Here is an 18,804-nt window from a genome sequence, read left to right as displayed (position 1 = left end):
TGTGCTTAAGGGTGAGTGTTCTTTAGCCATCCCTGAAGCTCTTTGATTCTTGAATGCACCAATTCAACACATGAAGCAATAAAGAAATTGATTTCCTTTGCGTTAGTGGATGGATTTGATTCACTGAAGGGTCCAAGTCTCCATTAGAATTGAGACATTGTGACTGGGAGTGTGGCAAGTAAGGCCTACTTATTCTAGTGGTGTTGAACTGCTGGATCCACTCAGCCCTTCACCTGATCCCTTGTAGTCCCCCAAGACATTCCTTCAGCTTCTGGGCTGTCATTGCCTACAGGTACTGAGAGACTGCTGCTTGCTAGTTTTCTTGGTGTAAAAATTAACCACAGAAAGAAAAGTTTCTTCCATATCACTTCATAGCACATTGCTGTTAGTAAAAGGACATGTTTCTGGGGATCTATTTTTAGATGTAGAGCATTTTTACAAAACAACCAGTAAAGTTGGTTTGAATATATGTGTTAGCTTGCTGTGACTCTAGTCTAGCAAAATTGAGCCTTGCTTCACTTGCTGTTGTTCCTCGTGGCCCTGCTGCTAACTTCAGGCCTCCTCCCAGTACTCAGAACCACTCATTGGTTGGTTGTCCTGCCCTGAAGAAAGAAATTATTTTTCTCGTACTGCACATTCAGACCTGGCCAGGTCTGTATGAATAAGTGCATGAAGTAAGCCTTACCTTAACTAGTTTGCAACTAGTGTTCTTAAGCACAGTAAACTTGTACCTTTCTAAAAATGAAAATTTCGTAGTACAAACTGATCATAAAAGATTATGTCTTCAGGATTTCTTGGGTTGCTGTTTTATTAATATTCTAATCAAAATCTAGTAAGAAGGGGTCATCAGGTATATGGAATATAGATGAGATCTGCATGTACTTAAGAGTGAAATTTGAAGATGCAGTTTTTTTCTATTTTTTTTTTTTAATATATGTAATGTTCACAAAAGGTGTTCATTTTCATCTGATTCCATGTAGACTGCTATTGTATTGTCAGGATGTATATTGAGAAGGACAGGGTTTGTAGTGCAGCATATGGAATCTCTCTGCTATGTAAAAATGGATGATTTTCACCACCCTTCTCACCATTTTGACTTTTGTAGCATAAAACAGCTCCTTAGTTAGACAGTATATAGCTATTTTTGAAGCTGGTTTTAAGTTGGATCAATTCTAAGAATTGCATCTTGACAAATGAGAACAGTAACTTGAATCTGTTAGTGCATGCAGCAATTCCCAGGCTTAAATGCCTGTAGTACTGTAGCTCCATTATACTAAATAGTGCTGCAGTAGTTAATTGTTGTCTGAATGTAACTGCTTGTACTGTTTACCTTAGTGTGGGAATTTGACCCTCTTCTTTTGTGTATGTGTAGGAAATAAGGGAAACAAGAAAACGACATGAACATCGTTTGATTGAGGTGGACACAAGCCGCCAACAGGAGTATGAATCCAAAATGACTCAGGCTCTGGAGGATCTGCGAAATCAACATGATGAACAAGTCAAACTGTATAAGATGGAGCTGGAGCAGACCTATCAGGCTAAGGTAACAACTGCTGTCCATAGTGCTGTCAGACTGGAAGCCCAGTTTGTGAGATAAAAAACACTTCTACCAGCTCTATGGCTCTTAAGGAGATGAGTAGTTATAATTTGAGGAAGTTTTGTCCCAATGTTCAAACGCCTTCCCTGGGACTTGTGTGCAGGTGCATTTCCAGGGAGTTATAGCCAAAGGTAATGGCAAGCAATAGCTTTAGCCAAGAGAGGTCAGTTAGTGAGAAAACATGTGGAGTTATTGTTGGTCTCTGCAGAAGACACAGTGGGAACTATGGATGTCATGCAGTAGCTGATTAGACAACTGTCATTCTAATTGGGAACGGCAGGAAGAACGACACGGACTCTCAAGGGAGTCAGAACAGGAGAGAATCTCTAGTTTATTGCTACAGTCATGTTATATAGACTAGTTCGTAGAAAGTACAGAAAGGAAACTCTTATTGGTTAGTAAAGTGCTACATTACCATCATTGGTCAGTGGGGTTCACCACCCCCTGACTTTCTCCTGCAAGGAAAACACGGGAACAGACAAACAGCACCTGCAGGCTGTTTTCTGTCTTTGAGGATTGTTTTGAATCCTTCCATGAAATTCCCAGGCTAGCTTCTCAGGCAGGTCTGGCAGGCCATGGGCCTACAGCCTGCTCCAAAGCTAGCCTCCACAGACAACATCTTCTGCTCTAAGGGTTCTTTTCTTACTTCAGTAGATTCAGTTTTTCTTCACAAATGGAGAGGATAGAGAAGAATTGCAATATGTCCAATGCATTGTGCATAAGAAGCTGAAGGGGGAGATTGGAGGGCTTGGAAGTGGGTGTGTCTTGATGTGGGCCTTTGCTTGGATGCAGTGAGCTTGCAAACTAATACAGACACACTGGAAGGGCTTCTTATCTAAGAGTGCATTGTCACTTTGCTCTTACTGTGGTCTTTGCAGTGTTCTTAATCATGCCAATACACTTTTAAATATGTTTAAGCCTGGCTACATTTCAATGATCTAGGTTAGTTCTGGACTGGAAAATGACTAGATGTAGCTGTGATTTCTTTGGTGACAGGGAAACTTCAGGCAAGATACCAGACCTTTCTTGACCAGCTTTGGTGATGAAAACCATGGTGCATAATTTGGAAATCATAGACTTGTAGAGTGGTTTGGGCTGGAAGGGGCCTTTAAAAGCCATCTAGTCCAACCCCCTGCCTTGTACTGGAACATCTTTAAACTAGACCAGGTTGCTCCGAACCCCATCCTGGCAATTCTGTCTATTGAAAATACTTTTCAATAGTTACTTGTCAATAGGTACAGCCACTTTTTGTTCTCTTGTGCTGAAAGAGTGATGGTACTGCAAACATTGTTGTCCCTCACCCTTCACTGAAACTCCCTTTGAATTCTTTGGGTTGATGATTTGGTTCGAGAAACACTGATCCACAAATATTTAAATATTACTTATGGCAGCAACACTATAGATAATAGGTACTAGAACCCTAAAATTAAAATTAAAACCCCCAACACAGTTGGCAGGGTTGGAATTATTCCCAGAACTCTGGAATATGTAATACTTTATACAAGGAGCTATTTGGATTGACTTGTCATAGTCTGAAGGAGATCCAGGATAGAAGATGCTTAGTAGAAAAGCAGATTTTTAAAAAAGGATGGAATATACAGATTTAGAGAATGAAAAAGTGACAAGCTTTGAGCAGGGGAATGAGGAAATGATGCTGTTTTTCCCTCCATAAAGGTGGTTGTTATGGATGAAGTTGGAATATGGAGGGAAAGGGGTTTAGCTGTGAACTTCATTCTGTGATTTCTGAACAAAGATGTGTACCTCTTAGAGAGCCAAAGCTGGGACGAATATGATGTCAAATAAAATAATTAGGTTTAGCTACTGAGCAGCTCCAGGATGAGCTGGTCTTGGGTAAAAGCTCACTTCTTGCAGAGGACAAATGTGGGGCAGCTGGAGAAAGTCCAGAGGAGGCCACAAGGGTGATCCAAGGACTCCACCTCTTATGGAGAGAGCTGACATAGGTGGGGTATTCAGTCTGGATAAGAAAACTCTCCAGCGAGACCTTATTGCAACTTCTGAATACTTAAAAAGGACTTCTAAGAAAGATCATAATGATCTGTGATAATAAGAGATAGAAATGCTAAGTACGAGTATGTGGCACTATGCCAGCATGACTATAAGGTAGTGAATAGCTGTTAGACTTCAAATGTTTTTTATCTTTAAACTTTACAAGAAGTAATGGAGTGTGTAGTTGAAGTTCCTTCAAAATCCGTAGCCTAAAAGAAGGCTCTGTTTTTGCTGCTCAGAAGCTAGTGAACAGCAGAGCTAATGAAGATTGATTTTATAAACCTTTGTGCTGTGTGACTAAAGAACATCTTCTGCCTCTAACTGTTCTTACAATTGGATTGGTTTAGTTTTTGAGTGGATTTCATGGTGTGGCCAAATTGTTGAAGTTCAGCTCTAAGGCATGCAGAAGATGCATTTTCTAGCTCTCTGCTTTCATGAAACTTAACCTTGTAGGAGTTCTGGTTTTGCTCTCTCTGTTTTGGTTAAAATTAACCACTAGAAATTAAGCTTGTTCACTAGGTGAATTTAACAAAAAATTAGAAACAAAATGCATATTGGCAACTATTAAGGAAAGAGAAGAAAACCAAACCCATTGTTTTGCCTCGGGGACAGGATGTCATCTGGAAACAGGTAGTTTTATTGTTTCTTGCGAAGATACTACAGACTAATACAGAACAGACTGACAGACAATTTAGAGTGGGAAACAAGTTATGCATGAGAGTATTTTAAATAAAACTTCATCTGGAAAAGACATGCATTGAGAGAAGTGAAAGATACATTGGATGTCTGATAAAGAATAAATAGCAAGGTGAATGAGGAATGATTGTTTATTATTTTTTCAGTAGGAGCAGGGGCAGTAAATGTCCAGTGAGAATGCCCAGACTGAGAAGAAACAAAAAGTATTGTTCTCTAACATAGAGCTGAAGTCATTGCCCCACAAATTCAAAAACCAGAGACAAATTCCTGCCTGAGAAATGCACTGAGAGATAGTAAGCAGCAAAATATTGTCTCTGATTGAGGAAGTTCCTGAGTTGCACATAGCCGGCAGAGACATAATACCCGTGGAATATTTTATTGAATTAGTCTCTGGGCATCCAGGGGACTAGGACATGAATTAGGTGGGCAGACTTTGCTGTCACCCAGTGTGATTTGCCTTAGGACAAGCAAGCAGAGCATGTGGTCAATTTTTTGGAAACTAAGGTTGCTTTTATAATGGAAGGGCTAAGAGTAATTTTTTAACAGCATAAGCAAATGCTATAGAAATTTATTTTCCTTTGGTCCTTAGGGCATTCCTTAATGTTATGCAGTTCTTATCCTAAACTTACCAGACCACTTAATTTTTTTTTAAATTAAATAGTTGCTACTTTTTTCTAAAAGGATATTGCAAGATTTCTAACTCAGTACAAGTGAGCTGTATAAAACTTACTTTCCAGCTGGAGAATGCCAAATTGTCCTCTGACCAAAATGACAAAGCTGCTGGTGCCGCTCGAGAGGAGCTGAAGGAGGCTCGCATGAGGATAGAAGCTCTCAGCTACCAGCTTTCTGGTCTTCAGAAACAGGTAAAGGGACTAAATTGGCTTTCATCTCAAATACACAGCTGTTTTGTGTGAATGTATTAACATTTCTGACCCTTCATATTTTCTGAATTTTACATGGAGAAATCTTTGTTATGTTCATTTGGGACAGAGAAGGGTTTTAACTTTTTGAGTGGACCTGTATGGATGCCAGGTGGGCTTTTTCTTGTGCTGTGTGCCTAGGCCAGTGCAGCAGAAGATCGCATTCGGGAACTGGAGGAAATGATGGCTGGTGAGCGGGAGAAGTTTAGGAAGATGCTGGATGCAAAGGAGAAGGAAATGACTGACATGAGGGACCAGATGCAGCTTCAGCTTACAGAGTACCAAGAACTGCTTGATGTTAAATTAGCACTGGACATGGAGATTAGTGCTTACCGAAAACTCCTGGAAGGAGAAGAGGAAAGGTGCGTGAAGATTCCACTTTCTTTTCTAAAGACTCACAAGTGTTATTTTCATTTCTTGCACTTACTTTTTTACCACTTGAGCAGGAATGCCCAGATTTCCTTCCCCTGAAGTAATATTGGCATCACACTACAACGTTGTGGCATGAACACTTGCACAGAGCACTTGTTCTCAACTGAATAGTGTCCTTATTTTGGGTTTTTGTAATGGTCTTGGAGTATAGTGATTGCTTACAATATATATCATTCTGTACTTGGTCTTCATATCATCTTTTTGCTTAAGAGCTTGTACTTCTGTGGGTTTAAATCGTGAGGCCCAAGAGTAGTGTGTTTAGTAGTACCTGTACTGGAGGGAGGGGTTAAGTGATCTGTGTTGCTCTCAATAGCACTGCTTTCCATGTCACATGGTCATACTGCGAGAACATTCCTTAGGGATGGGTAGCCCACTCCTCCTCATGTGTGCAGTCCTCTTGACATACAGAGTTAGGATGCTGTCAGCCTCGGCACACATTACAGTCTGGTTATTTGAGGATATTGTAACTTTGTAAGTGGCTCTCTGGGTGAGTTAATTAAAATGCTTTCTTGGTTGTGTTAAGGTTGAAGCTCTCTCCAAGTCCCTCCTCCCGCGTCACAGTCTCTCGGGCTACCTCCAGCAGCAGCAGCAGCAGCACTTCAATTGTTCGCTCTTCCCGAGGCAAGAGAAAACGTATTGAAGCAGAGGAGCTTTCTGGCAGTGGAACAAGTGGGATCGGCACTGGAAGTATCAGTGGCAGCAGTAGTAGCAGTAGCTTTCAAATGTCCCAGCAAGCTTCAGCAACAGGAAGTATCAGCATAGAAGAAATAGACCTGGAGGGCAAATATGTTCAGCTGAAAAACAACTCAGAGAAGGTGAGCATCAGCAGAACTCATAGAAAACAAGGAGGAGCTAAATTGGATGATACGCAGCCCTTTGCAACATGAGTAGGTGCGGCCATGTGGAGAGCAGGAGCAGCATCTCAAGGTGCAGCATCCTGCAGGAATTAATGGTGGCTTTGAAAAGTTGAACATAATGATGGGCTAACATGCTGCAGGAAGAGAATACAATTTGTGTCCCAAATGTGTAAATGTGTGCTGGGGCATTGGTCACAGAAACAGCCTGCTGTCTAACAGAACTCTGTAGTGTGAAATGGATATCTTTTAAAATTTTGCTGAATGACCTTATGGGATTTAGACTTTCAGACTCTGACTAGATACAGGCAAATACTTTCAAGGTAGAATGCAAATGTCTAACAACCATATAAATAAATTTATATTCCCATTATTTTAATAACAAAGACCTATACTCTGATGCCTGTTTGTTGTGTTTTGCTCACTCTGAATAACTTTCTGACTCTCTCCATTAGGATCAGTCTTTGGGTAACTGGAGACTGAAAAGACAAATTGGAGATGGAGATGAAATTGCTTACAAATTTACTCCTAAGTATGTCCTCAGAGCTGGGCAGACTGTTACAGTAAGTTATATTTACAGTATGTCAACAACATATTCTTCTTTGATGCTGTTTGCAATTGCAAATCTTGAAGTCTGGTACAGCCTGATTTGGTGCATAACTTTTGGGTTAATGGGTCTCACTCTACAGAACCAGGATTTCAGTTATAAAAATGCAAAACAAAAAATTAATTTCTACATTAGTACTTCAGTAGTTAAGACCATTTTTTTGGGCACAGAGAAAGTTGAAGAAAAAGGTATTTTGGGGATTAGTTTTGGTACTATTTGTTACCAAACACCTTTGCCCAGGTTTAGAACCCTAATCCTGCTCAACCTCTTAAAAAATTTAGAGCAGTTCAGAGCATTCATTCAGGCTAGTAAACTGTAGTTAAGACTGGACATTCTCAGCATTAACTGTGGTAAAACAGCTGCTTTTCAATAATTTTGTATTTTATTTTTAGACTGCAACAGATGTTCTTTTAGGAAGAAATAAATGTATCTTTTAATCACTTTCAGCTATTTCTGCTTAAGTATCAATTGTTCAGATACATCTAAAAAATCAAGTTGATACACTACATGCTGCTTTTTGCCTTGGCTCCATACAGTATGGTTATTGAGACAGTGGTAGGAGAAATTTGTTCAGAAAGGAATTCATGACTGAAGTATTAGATTTTTTTTAATACCTTACTACAAGTAACAGTGTAGCTAAAAGTAGGGTAAAACTGCCATTTGAATTCAGAAAAGAAACTTAGTATGTAGAGAGATGTAGGAGAATTAGAGGGATATGTATATTTAAAAGTAAAAATTGGATAAATAGCTAATTACAGATTGTTGTTCTCTCTAGATCTGGGGTGCAGATGCAGGTGTATCTCATAGCCCCCCTTCTGTTCTCGTGTGGAAGAATCAAGGCAGCTGGGGCACTGGTGGAAATATCCGCACTTACCTCGTAAACTCTGAAGGAGAGGTAGGCTGTGTCCATGGGCTGGGTTGTCTCCCAGCTGAGGGTGAGGTGACATGACACATTTACAAATTCCTGATTGTAAGCTCTCTGCTGTTGCCTTCTAATATGACAGTTTATAACAGTAAAATAATTAGGTTTCTGTATATATCTCTGACATTTTTGGGATATTTTTGAAAACTGTGATCATCATGATTATGCCCATAGACACTTTTTTCCTATTTTAGAAGAATACCCTGCTAATAGAGAATTTGTTTGGAATTTGAGTATGTACTTTCAAACAAGACAAAGAAAAGAAGTGTTTCTGGCAATTCATACTTCCATTATATAGTTCCTATGATGTTCTGAGGTACAGTGTAAACATTAATGTAGAAAGATAGTTGTCCTTTCCATGTTAGAAGCGTAAGTTCTCATTTGGCAGATGTTCCTGAGCATTCTGCATTGTCCTACATCTGCCCACAGTTAATTTTTTTAAAATCATTCCTGCAGACAACTTTTGCAAGGGAAAGTCATGCCTTGGTTGTGAGTCATAACCATGCCATTATCCCAGCAATCTGATAGCAGTAGGAAAAGAAAGCAGACAACACTTGTATCAGTTTTTGTGTTGCCTTTCTTACTAGCAGTTTTCTGGAAGAACTTTGTTTGCAGGATGAGGTAGGAGTGGGATAATTTGTACAAATAGAAAGCTAACACTCTCAGTATTCAAACTGTGTGGTTGAACTAGTATCTGAAAAAATTTCAAATCCATGTCTGTTTTCACTATGGTTACTTTTAGTATCCCTGCTTAGGAGTGTATGTTAAGGGCAACGTTTTCCACAATTAGAGATATTCACCTGTGATTTCCATGGTGCAAGTAGGCAGAAGAATTTCTTACTATTAAGAAGTGTTAAAAATAATTTAGTAATAAAGGAAGCTTCCTGGGGTTTTAGAATTCTCTTTAGTGCCTGCCTTGTAAGACCATACTGATAACCAACATATGCAATTAACATTGAATATTTACTAGAAATTGGAATATTTTTTATGTTTTGTAATCATACTGAGAAAGTTTAGTATCTCACATTACACTGTATCTCAGCATCTATCTGTCTCTGTTGTGACTACCGTAAAATTGACTACCGTTCACCTGAAACATGTCTGCTTCCTCTTAAATCCCAGGGTAATGAAAGAAAATTAAAGTGGCTTAATTACATTTCCATGTCTTTTAGTGTGCAGAAATAGGAACGATGTTGTGGTTTGCAGGATATTGCCAGTATTTGCTTACATAGCTAGTGTTAAATCTAGGCCAAATTGCTTTAAACTCTCCAAAATTTAATAAGGATATTATATTAATTGTATAGCAAAAACTTAAGGGATAGAGTCTTGGCTATCTCTTTATCTGTCATTTTGTGTAGGAAGTTGCAGTGAGAAGTGTTACTAAATCAGTAGTTGTGCGAGAGAATGAAGAGGAAGAAGACGAAACAGAATATGGAGAGGAAGACCTTTTCAACCAACAGGTAATCAGATGCAGACCAGATGTTTAACTTGCACCTCATCATTTGGATCAGTCGGGCATAAGATTGCGGGGTGGGGGGGGCATCCCCCTTCAACTTTAGTCAGCTCTGAGCTTCCTTGTCCTTTCTTCCAATGGTTGCTTGCAACATTGCAGTGCACCAAGAGAGGACAATGTGAGCAGTGCTGCCAGAAATTACTGCTGGGATCTATCCTGGTACAGCCCAGGCAGTGGCTGATGCCAGCTCAGGATATCTGTGCTTCAGATCACACATTTGTAGCATTAGCAAGCAGTGTTCCACCCAGTATCTGCTGCTCTGTGCAACAGAGCTGGAACATTCTTGCTGGAAGCAGATTTCCAGATAACGACTGAAAACCAGGAATGGGGGTGCTTCTCTTGCTGCAAGCTTCAGCTTATTGGTTTATTTTCTGATACAATTTTACACTGGAAATAAACTTGGTTTTTCTTAATAATACCACCTGTATGTTATGATAACCTTTAGCTTAATAATGTGAAATAAGCGACCAGCAGTTGACAGAGCAAAAAAAAAGGAGAAAGGCATATAGATGATACCAGAAAATATTTTATATTTGAAACTCAAGGGATTTGTTCTTCTGATCAATGGCTGTTAGTACCTCTTTTCACAAATAACCCATTCTGTGCAGGTATGCAGTTGTGTTCTCAAAGCTATTTTGGTCCCAAGGAATGAGAAGTGTATTTGTAGTATAAAACAACTGATAGTTCTTACCCAAAAGAGCAGCTATGCAGTAGACATCTCTCTGAAATGGAATCAGCATTTGAAATAAAGGAACTTGCTGGTCTTGAGCTAATGGCATCACAATTTTCATTTGTCATCTGTATCACTGTTGGAAATGTGGAGTCTAACCAGTCAACCCGTTGCAGGAAACCACAGCCAGAGGAGCAGTGTGTCAGTCCTGGCAGCAGAGTAGGGCATGTGCTCTACTTCCTCTTATGTAGTTATGTTCCCTTAATGTAACTAAACTACTAAAAAAGTGCTTTTGGAACTGAGATGATAATCAGAGTCTAGGCTTGCAATCTGAATAGCTGGTATGAACTGAATTCAACTCTGTCTATCTTATTTTAGGGTGATCCCAGAACAACCTCTAGAGGATGCTCAGTGATGTGAAAAAAGAAGAAACTATTATTTGCGCTTTCCCCCCTTCATTTATTTCCTTTTATTTTTTATTTTTTCCTTCCAGAGCCACTGAAAACTATTTTTATATGCATCACCTATTTCTTTGAAGTTTTCTCCTTGGTACATTTTTATATAAAAAGAAAAAACTTTACTGAACAAAACTTCCAGGATTTTTAATAGATTTCTTTATTTTTCCCTCCTTATTGAAACACTATATTAGAATACAGTATTTTTCCCCGTACAGAATTTAAGTCTTACTTAGAAACTTAAAGCAGAAAAGAGATTTTTAGCTAAAATGAGATGAGACTCCTTGAGTGTATGGTAAATCTATAACCAGTAATATATAACCAGTATAATACCCCCAGAAAAAAGTTTAATGAAGTGTGTTCATCTACAGGGCCCTGGGAGAGATTCACAGAGTGTTTCCTCCACAGTTGTAGAAATGCTAGTATTTTGCCTGGTATCGTCAGCAATTCCCAGCTTAGGAAAATTAGACCACAGATTCATTCAAAGTGCTGTTTCACAATTGCAATGTCACATGGAAGCTTCATTTTAGGCATTTTTTACTCAGGACCTTGCCATTGTGTCTTTCTCCAATGTTTGACAGCCTAATAATAAAACATCTGGGTCTGTCACACCTGAGCTCCATGTCATCATTTCAGAAGATGGAGAATGGTGGGTTCTGCTTCTTAAATATACACACCATCCTAAGTTGGAAGTGTCCAACCCCAGAGTTCGAACTGTTTGATTTTTAGGGTATTTTGCCATTGTCACAAGTTAAATCATGGACACAAATTATGATATTCAGTATTTATGATTTAATCATTTTGACTTATTCAGCTTTAAAAATATTTGATTAAGATTTTAGATGTAAAACATATTTATACTTTTGGCAGTTACAAATATTGGGGATTTTAAAGGTTATCCCATGTAAATGTTGTCCTTTTTAATCAGAGCTAGATATAGCTTGTTCATACTTCTCTTAGGTTCAAAGGGGCATTGTCAGGTATCCTAAGGAGCAATATTTGCAAAATAGAGCAGAAGTAGTTTATTGACTTCTAAACAGTTCAAAGGAACTGCCTCTGTTAAGTACGTAAGCAACATTAGAATGCTCAAGGCGAAGTCTAACAAGGAGTGAAGGGAGAATAGTTTTTTATATAAAAAGTATGTTCTATGGGTAGCAGGTGATTTTTATTTTAGTAGGATGCATTTTTTATCTGACAGTGTCCATTTAGCTTAAGGTTTCTGCCACTGCATTTCTCTAGAGGTAACTCTGAGTCCCATAAGGGTTAGTATTCATCTTTAAGCATGAGGAAATATATTTGACTGCTCCAAAGAATGCAAATGTTTTTTCAACTACTAGTTGAAAAACAAACTTAGTAGTTTAGATACAAAATTTGGACACCATTTGATTCCAGCATAGAATCCTGTTTTTACCTGCACTCTTGAACTCTGATCTTGTCATTCAAATAGCTAAGACTCATCAGAAAAGTGACAAGGTTTGGATGTTTTCGGTGGCTTTCGGACATTATGTTCTCTGAACAGTATCATGACTGACAGATATAACCTAGAAAGTCGGTTTATAGTGGCTCTGACTGATGGCTTTGTTATGCAAGCAGGGTGGGAACAAAAGGGGCTTTAAGCCTCAGGATTTATTTTGCCATCTAAAAATAAATCAAAGATGCTACTTTTCCCTCTTTGAGTGGGATGACTGAGTTGCTGAAGTTAAGCTAATGGACATTTAGAATTATGTTTTAATCCATTATCTGAAGACCCATTACAAAAAAACAGGATGAAGATTTGGCTGTTTGGGCTGATGGGATAACTGCGTTGATGTACTCAGCCATCTTTCTAATGTAATTTTCCCACTCTGCTTGAGTAGGTTAAATATGTAGTAAATCATGTCTCTCTCTCTCTCTCTCTCTGTAAGATGTATCTAGTGAAATTATGTTTCTCAGACATACTGTAACAATTACCTTTTCTAAATTTGTTGTTATGCAAATTAATGCAATCAATGTAAAGTTATTTTTGCAACACACCTTCCAACCACTGGACACCATTTCCCTTTCTGACCCACAGCTTCTATAATATACTGACATAGTGTTTGAGAGCTTTTTGCTTTTTCCCTAAAAATCTATTTTTTTTTTTTTTTACATGGGCCAGTTTTAAGACTGCTTATTCCTTTAAGATTGTCCTGTAAATTTAAGATTACTTTGTGATCTTAAATACTAAAGCAATGAATGAGTAGTTAATTTACATTTTTTGGGTGGTTTTTTGTTTGTTTCTTGTAAAGAATGGCCTTAGAAAGGCAGCTCAAATGAAGAAAAACCTCTTGCTACCTGAGCCATATTTTTCTTCAGCTACTGTATGGGGAATGTATCTTCTTGTATTCTTAAGAACTGGTGCTTGCAGATCTCTTGTAATGAGCACTGTGCCCTTGAGTAACAGTCTGCAGAATTTGTCTTAGAATTGGAACTGTATCCTTTAACTTTGGAAACAGTTTATTTGATACTCCAGGACCATGTTTAGGTATATAAAGGACAAATAAACCTGTGATTGACACTGTGGGAGAAGCCAAGTCTGAGTGTGGATGATTCTGTTACCACAGTGCTTTTTAATAGGCTACTACAAATATGATAATAACTCCTGGCTGTAAATTACAAGACAGAGAAGAACTACTGTATTCCATATACTTTATTTTTTGTGTTACCTCCTCCAGCCACCATCCCAGCCTCTTGCTTTCGATGCTGAGCTTTAGTCTAATGGCCCTGTGCTAGCCAGACTGGGATGCAGTTTTGTGGCTTTACCAGCCCAAAATGCATTGTTTCTTTTCTTTTTTTTTTTTTTTTCTGTCTTTCCAAGATTTCTTTCCATTTTCAGGATAGTTAAAGCTTTTTGTTCAAATAAAATGCAGTGTCTCCTTGCCCTCTTTTCCTCTTTCATCCTGTATATGATCCAGTCTTGACAAAATTAGAGCATGAACAGCAGTTCTACTCCAGTGCTGGTACCTGGCATAAGCTTGAAGGAGAAATAGATTTGACTTGTCAGGAGAAAAATTATTTTAAGGTGTCTCTGATGAGGGAAATGAAGCTTTTATCAGAGTAGTTACTTGAGCATAACTATCCATATGGATGTTCTTATTCCAGAAAGACAACCTTGCTCTGGATGAAATAGTAAGCAGTTTTTCCTATGTGTAACTCATAACTGAATATAATATAAAATACAATAAGCACATCCTGCCTCCTCCTAAGCTCATGCCACATGAAAATACTTGTCTCAGAATAAGTCCATCCAGTTGCAGACCTGTCAGGACTGTGGTGCCTTCTGGAGTGAGGTGTGGCCTCAGAGTCCCTTGCATAGCCACTTCATGCCACTTCTCCTTGCTTTTGCATTTGTTCCTTTAACTGTTGCATTGCAATGATATACTCCAAGGAGTGGAGTGGCTGGGATTCCCTTGTTCCTGCACATCTGTATTTCCTGTGATTCTTTTGCTGCCGCACAGCTGTATTTCCTGTTCCCCTTGTTGCTTCACAGCTCTATTTCCCAGCGGGTCTCTTTATGTCTACATGGGGCTCCAGCTTGGCTCTGACAGAACCCATCATTTGCACTGACACGTTGCTCACTTGTCTTCAGCTCTGTGTTGCCATTAGATGGACAGTTGGCTGCATAGTCTGTGTTTGTAGTAGGAACCAAAAGTCTCAGGAATAATACAAATATCTGCTTCCTGTGATGTAAAAGCTAGCTGAGCATATGTGCAAGCTGACAGTAGTGTGGGACTTGTACTGCAGTGTGAAAGGAGATCACTATGTGTGGTGCCTGTCCTCAGGCAATGAGACACTTAATGTTCCATTCAGGGATCTTACTGGGTTTTATACACTTCTTTTTTTCTTTTTTAATGCTCATCCTCTATAAAGGGTGTTTAACTACAACCTGAACAGAGGTTGCATGTTAGAAGAGACGTGTAAAAATCCTCTCTACACCGCAGGACCTTGGAGAATCTGTTAATTTTATGCGCATCAGACAGGTTTTGATGCTGCAGGAAAACACGCATGCTGTATGTTCTAGATCTCTTGTAGCCACTTCTCTCATGTCTTCACTGTTAAACCATTCTATCTCTTCTTTCTCTATCTTCTTTTGAAAGTCTTATCTCTAAACAAAGGCATATCCATATTTGGTCCTGCATTTTATTGATACTGTTGGGTCCAAGCTCTGTGTGAGCAAAGCCTTGTGAACCAGTGAGCGGAAGGTGAGACAGTGATTGCATTTTTCAAAGCACTGTTTTAGCTGAATGTCAGAACAAATTATATTGGAGAGATTGTTTTGTCATTTAAAATGGCCTGGGAAACAGAATTTTTATTTGCCCTTCAATATGCTTAGCTTTAAACCAGTTTAAAATTATTTAAAGGTGTTTGTTGTTTTTTTTACACAAGATCATATTTACATGCAATTATTATTTGTAAACATAATGCCTTTCTTGAAATGCTAAGGTCTAGAGTGAAAAAGATGTGAAAGCCTCCATTCAGAATAGCACAAGCAGTGAATTGACTTGGAGTTACAGAAAATATGATGTTATTTCTTGAATTTCCAGATTTTCTAGTTAGCTATTACTGAAGTGACAAGTCCATCTTGGTAAGGCAGATGTTACTGTATATTCAGCTACCCAGATCATTACACTAAAATTACAAGCAATAATCTATTTTGAGCAAGTTTAAGCCAAAATGCTTTCCATTTGGGCACAAAATACAGTTGATACTTTATTTTCATAGCAGTGATGCCTTGTGACTTGAATTGTGATTTTTATTTTTATATTTTTTTTTAACAAAATTTTGATTTAGATAGGTCTGGCTTGAGGGCACTTCAGTAACCACCTCCAGTCAGCTGCTGCAGACGTGGTTTTGGAAGGTTCAAGTTTTTTAAATAGAGAATTATGAAAAAGGATGTTAACAGAAACACAAAAACAAAATAATGAAAGTGTTCACTTAAAACTTAGAAAAATTACATCATAACCTAGACTTTATCATTTCAAAGTGGTTTGGTTTTTTTTCTTTTTAGAATATGCATGCCAAATGTCTTGTCTTTTTCAATGATTTGTAATATACATTTTATGACTGGAAACTTTTTGTACAACACACTTGAATAAATGTTTTGCATTTTATTGGTTTCTTTCTGTCTATTGCCCAACACACAGGTCATGTGGGCTGTTTGAGATTATTCATCCAAGGAGGCTGTTTGGAGAGAGGACACAAAGAGCTGCTGTCTGTGCTCCCAACAGTGATCCAGCTGAATCACAGAGTGTGTTCCAGCAGGGATCGTGGGGTGTGTCCCAACAGGGATCACAGGATGCGCTCCAGAAGCAAATGAATGCTTTCCTTAAACATTATGGAGTTCTGGTGCAACATGCTATCCTCTCTGATCAGTACCAAGAAAAGCAGGGGGAAGAAAATTAGGAGCTAGAACAGATAAACCTTCCCTTGCTTTCTCATCACTACTGCAGTGAACGGGGTTTTCGATTTAACCTACTTGATGCTAAATAAGAATGAGAGCAGATACCATCCCTGGCAGGGATGGATTCTTAGGGATGGACAGAAACATTGCCATGAGCTGACACATTTGCCAGCCTGGCTCAGCTCCCAGTCCACTTTTGAGTCCATACTCATTTTAAAATAGTACCTTAGGCGGCTGCCCCATCCTTAGCACTAGCTGATGATGCTTCTGTAGGGTGATAGGAATGGCTTCTGTTTGAAGTGGGCAGATCCAAAGACAGGACAATATGGTTTGCAATACTCTTGAGTGTGGACTCGGGCTAGTGAAGATGAGCAGTTTTGGCTTTAGCTCTGCTGTTGTACCCAGTAATCCCCTCCTCTCATGCAATCTCCTACCTGCACATCAAATCTCACCCATGAAAAAGAACTCCGTAATGTTGTCCTCTCCCGTTTACTTCTACCTCGTCTCCCAGCATTCATACTCGATGAAGGAAGTGTAATGGAGTTGAGGCAAGCTTTGAGGGCATGGGCCTCTCACCCGAGTCAGGTAAAGCAGAGGGAAGCCTCGAAGAACAGAAGGATGAACTCCAGAGAGAACCCAAAGGGCAGTTTCTCTCTGTGGCGATCCCAGCAGAGCTGGTGTTTCACTACGGGGTGTAGCTGGGCAGTGTTTGTGTCTGGTGATCCCGGTTTAAAGCCCCTTCCCGTTGCTTCAGTTCGTGGGGCTGCGCTGAACCCTGGTATTCCAACGCTGTTATCTGACAGGGGCCCGGCTCGGCCTCGGGGAGTCCCTTGGGAACTCGCTCGGGGCTGCCTCCTCCGCGGTCGGCGGTGACACCAGCGCTCGGGGACACGGGCCACGAGCGGCGGCGGGACGGGCACCCCTGGGCCGGGGACGGCGTGCACCGGCCCCGCTGAGGCGGCCCACGGAGGGGAACGTGGCGCTCAGTCCCGCCCGGCGCGGAGGCGGAGGCGGCGCGGGGCCCGCTGGGAACCGCAGTCCTGGGCGCCGCCATTTCTCCCTCCGGCAGCGCAGGGGCCCCGGCCGCGGTGACTCTGGGCATGGAGAGCGGCTTCGGCTCCGACTTCGGCTCCGGAGGAGGCGGCGGCGGGGGGAAGCTGGACCCGGGGCTCATCATGGAGCAGGTGAAAGTGCAGATCGCCGTGGCCAATGCACAGGAGCTCTTGCAGGTCAGAAAGGGCGGCGGGGCCGAGGCCGGTCCCAGTGCGGGTCGCGGGTGACGGCCAGGCCGCCTCGCTCCCCTTGCAGCAGGGGCGGCGGCTGCGGCCGGAGCCCTCGGGCCGCGGTCCCGCTCACGGGCTCTTCTCCGCAGCGGATGACGGACAAGTGCTTTCGGAAGTGCATCGGGAAGCCAGGCGGCGCCCTGGACAACTCCGAGCAGGTAAGGACGGGCAGGAGAAGTGGGGACCCGCGGGCCCCTAGCTCGGGGCTGCCTCTGAGGCTCTGTGTCCCGCAGAAGTGCATCGCCATGTGCATGGACCGGTACATGGACTCCTGGAACACAGTTTCGAGAGCCTACAATTCTCGTCTGCAGCGGGAGAGAGCCAACATGTGACGCCTGCCAGCCTCCAGGCCGAGAAGGGACCATGTGGGGAAGGGACGAGCGGCCAGTCCAGATGGTTAGGGGTGAATCCTGCAGCCTTCCCAGCCCCTGCTGTGGCAGAGCAATAAAACCTCGCTGAACCTTTTGCATCCATTGGCTTTTATTAGCACCAGCTCCAGGAGAAAGTGATTTTTAATTTTTTTTCCCCATGAGCTGCTTGGTTTACTTCTTGCCCTTCCCAAGTGTCCAGACTGGCCCAGGCATTATATCAATTGATAAATCCCTGCTGTAAAGGTTGCAACAGGCAGGGAGCCTTCTGTGGAAAACAAGGGCTAAGCCAAACCAGCAACACAGTACCCTTGCTCAGGATTCCAGCATGGACCCATCCATAAGGTAGTCCCTTTCCATTAGTCGAAAGCTGCTAGAATATTATCCACAAGCCACCTTGGCTCTTTCATCCCTTATATCTGTATAGCACTATTTGGGGCTATCTTTGGGCTCATAGTCTTTGACTTGGAGTGGTGGGGGGAAGGACAGCCTCACAAATAGTTGTATGAGCACAGCTAGGGATGAACAGGGTTGGGAAGTGCTTATGTTCTTTATAGAATAAAGTGTGTTGTGTGGCTGTGATACTCTCTAGTTTCTGCTTTGGCTCTGGCACAGATGCTCCAACTTGGAGCTTACATCCGAAGCATAATTTTTTTGTTGGAGGAGCATGTCTGCAATAGAGGATGTGGGTCTGCTTTGGGGCACAACTCTATTGTTTTCTGCTTACACACTGCTCCTGAAATGGTGGGTTCATGCTGCATGGTCAGCAGTGGATACAACAGCTGGAAGAGGAGAGTGTTGGAGATTAACAGTGCCCATCTAGTGAGTTTTTTAAAATCCTTTCTTTTGAAGCTCTTCTCTATTTTATGAAAAATTTCATAGTTTGCTGGACACAGGGACAGACGGGAAGAATGACATGTTCATACCTGCTAGGACATTGAGAGTGATGTGATAGAACCTAAAGTGTTCTCACATAACATAAACTACAAGAAGATATTTGGGTATTTGGTCTTACTGAAACTGGAGTTTCCAGACTGTCAGAATGACTTACTTGAAAATAA

The 18,804-nt window shown here is 40.9% G+C and overlaps 2 protein-coding genes across 2 annotated transcripts in view; both read left to right on the top strand.

The window, feature by feature from the left end:
- The window catches only part of LMNB2 (lamin B2), a 47,280-nt gene extending 31,478 nt beyond the window's left edge, over positions 1 to 15,802 (top strand). The window contains exons 5-12 of the mRNA XM_058858398.1: positions 1,373 to 1,543; positions 5,038 to 5,163; positions 5,362 to 5,582; positions 6,176 to 6,467; positions 6,962 to 7,069; positions 7,889 to 8,008; positions 9,394 to 9,495; positions 10,597 to 15,802. Of these exons, the coding sequence (XP_058714381.1) occupies positions 1,373 to 1,543; positions 5,038 to 5,163; positions 5,362 to 5,582; positions 6,176 to 6,467; positions 6,962 to 7,069; positions 7,889 to 8,008; positions 9,394 to 9,495; positions 10,597 to 10,638 (1,182 nt within the window). The 3' untranslated portion in view covers positions 10,639 to 15,802. The remainder of the gene's footprint in view (positions 1 to 1,372; positions 1,544 to 5,037; positions 5,164 to 5,361; positions 5,583 to 6,175; positions 6,468 to 6,961; positions 7,070 to 7,888; positions 8,009 to 9,393; positions 9,496 to 10,596) is intronic.
- A 1,180-nt stretch (positions 15,803 to 16,982) lies between these two features.
- Positions 16,983 to 17,844, top strand: TIMM13 (translocase of inner mitochondrial membrane 13). Its single transcript, XM_058858399.1, has 3 exons — positions 16,983 to 17,321; positions 17,465 to 17,533; positions 17,609 to 17,844. Exons 1-3 carry the CDS (start codon positions 17,193 to 17,195, stop codon positions 17,705 to 17,707), a joined length of 297 nt encoding a protein of 98 aa, XP_058714382.1. The 5' UTR covers positions 16,983 to 17,192; the 3' UTR covers positions 17,708 to 17,844.
- Positions 17,845 to 18,804: the final 960 nt, after the last annotated feature.

Source organism: Poecile atricapillus, chromosome 28, assembly GCF_030490865.1.
Source record: "Poecile atricapillus isolate bPoeAtr1 chromosome 28, bPoeAtr1.hap1, whole genome shotgun sequence".
NCBI lineage: Eukaryota > Metazoa > Chordata > Aves > Passeriformes > Paridae > Poecile > Poecile atricapillus.
This window is presented reverse-complemented; position numbering and strand designations above follow the sequence as displayed.

Coding starts and splice junctions, on each gene's coding strand:
- TIMM13 (XM_058858399.1), top strand. CDS start 17,193: ATGGAGAGCGGCTTCGGCTCCGACTTCGGCTCCGGAGGAGGCGGCGGC. Junction 17,322..17,464: donor ATGCACAGGAGCTCTTGCAG/GTCAGAAAGGGC, acceptor TCTTCTCCGCAG/CGGATGACGGACAAGTGCTT. Junction 17,534..17,608: donor CCCTGGACAACTCCGAGCAG/GTAAGGACGGGC, acceptor TGTGTCCCGCAG/AAGTGCATCGCCATGTGCAT.